The sequence below is a fragment of the Branchiostoma belcheri genome, unplaced genomic scaffold, assembly GCF_001625305.1.
Source record: "Branchiostoma belcheri isolate BF01 breed outbred unplaced genomic scaffold, Haploidv18h27 scaffold52, whole genome shotgun sequence".
Lineage (NCBI taxonomy): Eukaryota > Metazoa > Chordata > Leptocardii > Amphioxiformes > Branchiostomatidae > Branchiostoma > Branchiostoma belcheri.
In genome coordinates this window covers 757690-766871 of record NW_017804154.1, presented here as the reverse complement: position 1 = coordinate 766871, position 9182 = coordinate 757690, and the positions used below count along the sequence as shown (strand labels likewise).

The following is a 9182-nucleotide window of genomic DNA, read 5'->3' as shown; positions in this document are numbered from 1 at the left end:
ATAGATAGATAGATAGATAGATAGACAGATAGATAGATAGATAGATAGATAGATAGATAGATAGATAGATAGATAGATAGATAGATAGATAGATAGATAGAGAGAGAGAGAGAGAGATTTGCTTACCCAGTCTAGTATGAGCAAGTCGCCTCCTGATGTTGTAAGTCGAAGCCGCGTGGGGTCACCAAAATGGGCAGCGGCAAAGGTTCGATCGTACTCGGTCCTTTGATGTTGGGTATATGAGAAAAAAATCAAACATTCATTACGTATATGAAGGACACACTCTTGTGAAGAGGTTTACATGTATAAAAATGCAAAGCTAACTCATTCATGATAGTGTCACTAAATCATGTACACAATCAAGAAACTACGAGTTGATTTTATATAAGCACACGTCTAGGTAAATTTTCGCGCTTGAGAAAGACTAAACATCAGATCGAGACTACATAAAGCTGCTATGTACGGGCTACACGTATCAGGTTTGACGTACCCGTTTTCTGTAAGTCCGGATACAGCCGTTGTCGTGCAGACATCATTACAAACGTTAGAAAAGATTTCAACTGTCAAAGAATCAGCACTGCCAGAATAGGCATATGTAGCGGTGGTCCTGAGCGTTAGGCTGTGATCCACTGTTTGATAAAACAACATACAGTCAATCTGGTACGGCGACCACCGTTCTCGGTCCAGTTAAATTTAAAAATGGGAAAACTATTAAACAACTAGAAAGGCCCACATTTGCTTGGGAGCAAATACAGCATATTTCAGTCCATCTCCATATAAAATTCATGAGAAATGCTGTAAGCATTGTCTTAATGTGTTAAGCCAAGTATTACTGACTTAGCCATCTTTGTAACTATATAATTTATAGTGCTTACATGTGTGCCTTGCTATGGAAATGGCTATGGTACGTCTATATCAAGAAAATTTAGCCTTCAAAATTGTAGAATGTTTAGTCATATGTGTTAACTTGCAGCAGTGTTGCAATGTGTGGCGTCGGGTGGCGTAGTGCTAGAGCATTGACTATGAAACGGGGAGACCTGGGTTAGCCTGGGTGCCAGCCCCTACCGCGAGTGAGAGATAACCCCTCGGCCAGAGAAGCCACACGCCCCGCCGACCTCGATTTGCGCCCGCCTCTAATTAAGTCCTCGCGTCCGGCGTGAAAGATGAAGGTTTGGGGCAGCCTGGGGTTGGGCGGCGGATACAGTAGCGGACATAAGGGCTTCTTTCCACAAAAAAATCTATCACTTACTCGTATGAACGCCAGCGTCTGGCACCCAGGCTAGACCCGGGTCCGATACCGAGTTGTACCCGAGACATGTCTGGACATGCGCACCGACGTTGTGCCCTTGGGAAAGGCACTTAACACGACTTTCTTCACTCCACCCAGTTGTACGAGGTTACCTAACTTCGGTTGGGCAAAGTCATATTGAGGTCACCTGGTGACGCTGAATGGAAGCCACACAGACCTTTGCGAAATTTCCAAAAAAGTGTGTGGAGCAAGTATGCTATATGTATCATGTATATTATGTGATCGTAAACTCTGCATTAGTTCAGCGCTACAGAAGGCTGCGATTGCATGGTAATGTTTGATCAATAAACCATTTATTATTATCATTAAATTAACAAACAATATAAGTATGTTGAATCAGCTTTAACATAAAGATAGATACCTACACACACGCGCACGCACACACACACACACACATTCATGGATCATTAGATACATACCTGTGTTACGGTAGTCGACACAACCCACACAATTACAGTGATCTTCAGTGTTCCCACAAAAGTTGATCGAAGAGCAGCATGGGGCACTACTGTCAGGGTCACACTCAGCGGTCCTCCCATCTACTGTAGTGTAGCCTTGTCCACAGCGGTAATCATCGCGCAATTTCTGAGAAACTTTTAGAAAAAAGACAATAACAGAATTTTACAACCTCTTACTTTGCCCATATGATGTTTTATTTAGAAAATGGTTTGTCATTGATTATGAGGTACTTATTGATTATGATATCCTTATATGCATGAATTCTATCTATTTATGATCCTCTCTACTCAATGATCACAAGTTGTCCAACTTTGATAGTCTTAAGAAAGAAAAAGAAGGCTGCCGTATCATTTTCTCAAGTATCATGGAAATGAGGTAATCTTGATACGGAAATGATGCCATGCGCATTCTGGTTGTACACGTTTACAATATCATGGGTTGTCTTTAGGCCACAGCATGTAAATCTTATGAATGACATCCTCAGCAGCAAAAAAAAAAAACAAAGCGGGCCAAAAAAAGATTCGTACATGTTCGTACTTCTTGCGGGCTTATCAGTAAGAAGCATAAATAATCAAGGCATTCTATGATTTTGAGGTGGTAATGGCACATACCTTGGTCAATCCGACAGATGAATCCTCTCTTGGAACCGCACCTTATGTCTTTCCAGAGGGACTCAGGCGGCGTCACAAACGCGGCACAGTCTTGGTCGTAGTTGTTGGGTTGACCGGGGTTCCAGTTAGAATAACTCGATGACTGCAGGGTTTGCCCGTCCTCAAACACCCACTGGCCTTCGTTGCGGATATCTGTCAACCCAAGCCAGCGGTTTCCGTCACTAAAATCTGAGATGAAAGTGTTGGTGGCGCTGTCTTTCGGCATGGCCAACAGCGCCCCGTCTTCTGCACACCTCTGTCTAGCCTCGTTGTATTTCTTCTGCTCAGTGAAGTCCTTATAGCAAACTCCGTTGAAATTAACATAGCCTGATATAGGACATCCTATGGAAAATTATAAAAGAAGAGTATTTCCTGATCAATGAAAATATGTGTAGCCATTCGTTGGAGTTTAGGCGTACGTAGCGCCCAAGGTGGCTACAATCTCAGATGCCGACCTCTTCCAATGATTTTGACCTTTTTTACCTCTTTGGCTGGAGCAGTAACCTAGCCCGCAGACCAACTCTCAACCACAAACTACTTTTGTCACGACTGACTCCCAACCATGGTCAAGTATAGAGAATGTATGTTCGGGATCCCATGCATGATGTGCTGTGTGCAAGATGGGGGCTTTACCTGCACCGAAGACTTCCACCTCGCACACTGTCAGGACATCCGTCCGCTCCACCAGATGTACGGACACGTAATGACCGAGGAGGGGAGGGTAGCAGTCCACCGCGATGGTTTGCCCATCTGTAGGTGTGTCCGTGTAGGTCTCTCCACACTGGTCATTCTGGAGGTGGTTCTCGTTCATGCCAACACGCACCGCAAAGTTTTGCAGTCGTTCTCCTACAAAATATGAGCCAACAAACTGCAATAGGCCGAGTGGGAGTAACTACCTAGTCGTACGTTGCTTTTTCTGATGTTGAATTTTCAAGCAGGCTGTGATAGAACCGATCACTCGGAAAGACGGTAATTAACAAGACAGCTGAATTTTGTACGACACATGCTTGCGATCGTCCACCCAACACCCAACCAACTTACCACAGCAGTTCTGCCTGTTCAGGACGATGACCCGATGGACTGTGTAGATACCTCCCAGGTCCACCTTCCACCATGGCTGATACTCGCTAGCGGTATGTGTGCACCCAGCTGAAGAACCATCTACAGCCCTCTCGGGCCCCCAAGTCGAGTGGGTAGAACTTTGTGTTGCTGTCTTACCAAGGGCAATGTTAGTCTCTTGAAGACTTGCTACTGCTGGAAAACAACGATGGGACAATGCATATATGATTACATGTACTGTACTATGATTTAGTTAGAAAAATGTAATAATTCTTATTAGAATGATATAGCTAACAGCTCTACTTAATTTTTTAAACTATAAATCTACTTATACCAAGGATGTTATAGTATAAACTCCTTGTTAACTGAAGTTGGTGAGTGTTACGGCTTGTGCATTGCATCGTCATGTCTGGCATTTAAAAAAGTGAGAATTTGAAATAATTTGCCTTGCTCACTGGTTTTAGTTTTTTTCTAAAATCGTACAGTTAAGCTGGTATTGCTTTGTCCTGTAATTATAACATAATTCAATAGCTTATGCATGAATGGTTTTTCATGACACTTTGTTCGAGCAGGCTTTGCCCAGGCGTAACGGTGATGACAGCCGTGTACTGTCCTTCATATCACAATGTCCTAAGTGCATGCACAGACATATCTCTTGTGGGCAATCCATTACAGCAGCAATTACGACTTCAACAGAACTAATGTGTAAAGGCTCATCATGAATAATAGATGAGGCAACGAACGGGGAAGGCATCATAGAATAAAAATGAAATAGAAGATAATACCAGTAGTATCATTATTGTGAGCCATTCAAAAGGATAGCACTAACATTGAAACAACGGAAAAACTTTCTCGATGGAATTTATAGATGATTAAAGAAATATACGATATGTGGTCATTTTTGTCTTTTCTAAGATATTGGTGCTAAGAGTAATTGTCAATTAGTTCCCAGGGCCGCGCCCAGCACAATATTGCCTCCTATGCATGCAATGAACGATGATCATCCTAGATAGTGAGACATTGCTATGCGCACTGAAACCGGTCTAGCAGAGGATTTTCGGATGTGCTTCCGTTCCCTGCCAGTTCATTAAAGGTAGGCTAACGCACACACACACACACACACACACAAACGCACACACACACAAACATACACACACATACACACACGCACACACAGACGCACGCACATACACACACACACACAGAGACACACACACACGCACACACGCACACACACACACACACACACACACACACACAGACGCACACACACGCACACACACACACGCACACACACACACACACACACACACACACACACACACATACACACACACACACACACATACATACACACACACACGCGCGCAGCACACGCAGCACACACACACGCTCTCTCTCTCTCTCTCCCTCGCTCTCTCTCTCTCTCTTCCTCCCTACTTACCACTGCCATATGTTGAAACTGCGAGTACCCACAACGTAAACGCTGCGAACACAATCTTGTATCGACCTAATCTCGCGGACATGTTGTTCTGTAACAACACTGCTCTGCTGCTATTCATGGTTTTAAAAGGCCGTACTGTCCTGTTAGCACACCCAACATGGCATTTCTTCTTTCTGGTGCTGTCTTTGCTCCTGCCCCTGCCAGGTCTGATCAAAACATGTAGATACCAGTATTCTGGACCCACAACCGATCCTGTGCCGTTAGTCAGGGAAAACGACATTACTAGTTCCACCTCGTACACACTGCTTGATCCCAGTGAATACGATGTCGTGTATCTCCCTGGCCACACGCCAACACCCTGACAACCACGTCAACACTTTTCATCTTGTCTCGCCTGATTTATTTTATTTTCATTGTTCATTTTCTGAGCCAGATGCTCTATGATAGGGATAGAAGGACAGCGCATGTAGCACGCCAGTAAAAAGCTACATTCTGTAGATCCCTATTCGTATACTTGTGACTATATGTCATTCTATTATTAATGTCCGATTACCATAAGTACACATTTGGGCCGGATGAGCGCGAAAACGGTGTTTGGCCAAGGGTCAGCTTCGGGTCCTTTTTGTGACCAAGACGACAATGTGAGTTAACGGGTTGTGAAACAACCTTGGATGAATAATTTATCGCGGTCCTCTTAAGAAAAGGAGCCAATGTTCAATGTACCGTTATCACAGAGAAAATGAGTACACCGCTGCACCTTGATGTGTATAAATGGTCAAACAACAATAGTAGATGTGTTTTACAGAGAAAGCTGTTCCGTGCGGTAGAGCGATGGCCAGACTGTTGAAGTTGGACCTTCGTGGAACGGCCTGAGAACAAAAATGCTACCTGGTCACAGAGGCATGTCTAACCGGAATCGATTTGGCTCGGAAAATCATCATAATTACAGTTCTGAGCGCAGTAAAATTCATAATGGCTAGCTATATGGCAACATGACAACACCAGAACGATACTGCCCAGGGATACCTGAAAAGCATATCAATGGATCTGAGGTATGCCCTGGTAAAATAAATAAACTTGAAACTACACTTGAGAACGTAAGAACTCAAACATATCATTCACCCACATGTGCATGTACACATGCCCAATCCTGATTATATATCTATATATATATTTATTTGTCTGTTTTTTAATTACAACATCACAAGAGAAATGGTAAGGTTGAAGGACGTGTAAACTTGAATGAAGATAACATGCAAGATATAGCATTATGCCAAGATGGAATTACAATAATGTTTCTTACTCATATTCGTACTGATATATACAACTATTACATACGTAAGTAGAGAATTTATTCATTCATTTCAGTTAGGTGTTGATACGTTTTGGTGCCAACTTGACAAATCCATTGACAATATCGACATGAAGATATCCAAGACTGTTATGAGGATTAAATTGTCAAGGAACATGCTGAACATCTTGCATTCTATCATCCTAAATAGTAGAGAAGGAATCCGGCCACAAAGACAGTAAAACTGATTGGGAACAGGATTCTGGAGAAGAAGTCGATCCTGTTGGCGACAGTCTCGGAAGATGACGTTTCCTCCTCTTCTGCCCAGGCTGTGGAAGGTCCCGGGATCGGCCCAACTCTTCCCCTGTGGGTTCTGCGGAAGGAGAGCTGTTTGTGTGGGGAGAGAGAAGACCGTCGGTAAAATCAGTGAGATCAGCAAGCCAAGGCATATTCCTTTAGGGTGTTGCTTTAAGTAATGAATTTCAGGGAGATTCAACGATTACAGTTTCCACGTTCACATTCACATCAGACACGTTCAGTGTAAAAAACCAGAATCATTTAGCAAATCAGCTTGTTCAGTCATTTGATTTTATTGTACATGGACAACTACAGGTCATTTAGTAACGTACCATAAACAACTTTCCGCGGAGTATGGAGTTGACGGCAACTGTACTCAAACAAGCCAGAGTTGACGACGGTGATAACTCCGCGCATCCAGACATCTTCTGCACTTACAACTGTAATCTGCAAAGAGAAGCCACATGATAGTAGGCCGGCATCCCCACCCAAAAAGATCCAAACTAACTTTATGTTGTGTACACATTGGGTCAGGATGTCATGTCAATACGGCAAGCAGTCTTACCCCATGCTCCTTACAATTGCCGGCCATTGTGATGAGCGCCAGTATGGCCGTGACACAAAGCTGGACTCGTGCCGTGATGTCCCTGGGATGGAGCCTGAAGGACATCCAGGAACAGCCCACAATGACGACACTGGGGACGAACGTACGAAACACGTGACTCCATCTTCGACGAGAGAATCTCAGCTGGATCTCAAGTGTCGACAGTCCTGTAACATTGTGAAGTAAGAAGGTGCGCCCAGAGTGAGTCTTTGATGAATTTTGTTGGGTTTGGTTCGAGGTTCATCTGTTCCACTGTATTCATCCAGGAGTTAATTTCGGAAATAATGTTCTAATAGCTTCGGTTGCGTGGTGGGTGGGTGGTGATTTTGACAGTTGATTAAAAGGGAGGTCTCGCATGAAGGTGATCCTTTACGCGTCAGTGGGAGTAAGAGGGTGGTATGTAGAAGAATTTAGTAAGTGGTGTAATACCCGATCAAACCAAACATAGAATCCCCTTCATAGTTCCAATGCATTCACGAAAACCCAGAACACTTGTGAAGGTCTCGACAACAGAAAATGCTTTTCTTTCCGGAAGTCTTAAAATCTCCGCTCTTTTGTTTGATAAAAAAAATGCCCGAACTATGAGCAGAGCGTCAATGATGAATGACGGAGCAATGTCAACATGAATGGATGCAGATTAAGAAACTAACAATATCGAACGTATAACCAGGTTTTTAGCTGGTCAATAACTGTATGTGATACGAGTACTCCTATCATTCAAGGATGCATCATCCCCAAGTGTTCTGAAGTGGCGAACAAATTTAATTCTCACCCGCTGAGGTGTTGGAACATTGGTCCGCGGCGCTCATGTAGCTGCACGTTCCCACCAAGTTTTTACACCAGTAACATTCGTCACCGTCCAAAGTTTCAGTACAACCTTTCATCAGCGGACAGTGGTTTGCAGGGAAGGTACAGTTGGCTTCGAACATGTCACAACCTGCACATGGTGGACAACAGGACAATGCAACATTATATGCAATGGGATGGATGGATGGATGGATGGATGGATGGATGGATGGATGGATGGATGGATGGATGGATGGATGGATGGATGGATGGATGGATGGATGAAATGTATCACATGGGAACAAACTCACAAGTCATAATCTTTTTCTAATCGTGCTTGACATCGGAGTGTGTAATACCTGTAGCTGGATGAAACAAATCCTGGTTGAGTGGCGTAACTCTTGACCTGAGTTTCAGTCCTGTCATCTCGAACTGTGACGTCACTGCCGTCATGTCCACGTGGACAGGTTGTGCTTTGTTGTACTTGGACGGCTGACGGAAGGGGAAGACGAGACCACCGTCTAGATAGAGAGTAAATTTATGAAAATTTAACAAAAACGGAAAAGTAAGCACCAGGGCCTGGAATCTATTCTTGTTCTAGTATGTGCAAATTCAAGATGCGCCTAGTAGCTTCTGGAATGAAGACAACAACTTAATCATGCTATATAGAAGTGACAGTTACCAGGCAGAGGACGCTTTGAGTCATAGGCTTTGTTCATAACCTCTCTCCAAGCAGTTTTCGACTTCGGACTTCAGGTTAATCTAATACATAAATTAAGAAGGCATAAAGTCAGAATCAGGTGTCTGCAAGTCAGGAAGAATGGAGAAATTACTTACATCCGTGGAGATCAATACTGCACTCATAGTCGTCAAATGGGTATTTGTCTAGAGTACTCGACGGACAAATCAATTCCAGCTTTCTCCTGAGATAAGAGAAGTTTAAATGGCGTCAATGCTGTTCGCAGACCCAGTCTTTTAAAACATGAATGTTTCTCAAAATAGTTCATTGTGCCATCAAGTAATAATAATACATGTAATTCATGTATTTGTCAATAACTCTACTTACGTAAATTTATAGAACATGATCCCTTGTCGCTGAAGCCACATGTTTATTGTGCTGTTCCTTTTGCCGTCATCATTGATGTGCGCGACCCTCCGCACGGTTCTTCCGAAGGCGACTGGGGGCACCCATAGGAGGGTAGTGGATACCGGAGTCACCTGACTTGTCAGCTCTGCAAGCCGATTGTCAACCCAGGCCCATGGAGTATTCAATCGTCACTGTC

At 43.6% G+C, this 9182-nt stretch overlaps 1 protein-coding gene and 1 long non-coding RNA gene across 2 annotated transcripts in view; both read right to left on the bottom strand.

Moving 5' to 3' along the window:
• LOC109480653 overlaps window positions 1-1848 on the bottom strand; it is a 10931-nt gene extending 9083 nt beyond the window's left edge. The window contains exon 1 of the mRNA XM_019782883.1: window positions 1729-1848. Coding sequence (XP_019638442.1) covers window positions 1729-1848 — 120 coding nt within the window. The remainder of the gene's footprint in view (window positions 1-1728) is intronic.
• Window positions 1849-6427: 4579 nt separating this feature from the next.
• Window positions 6428-7161, bottom strand: LOC109480826. The gene is made up of 3 exons (XR_002140859.1): window positions 7075-7161; window positions 6842-6956; window positions 6428-6599 (listed from the first exon to the last, which is right to left on the bottom strand). It is a non-coding gene; the product is annotated as an uncharacterized LOC109480826 (long non-coding RNA).
• Window positions 7162-9182: the final 2021 nt, after the last annotated feature.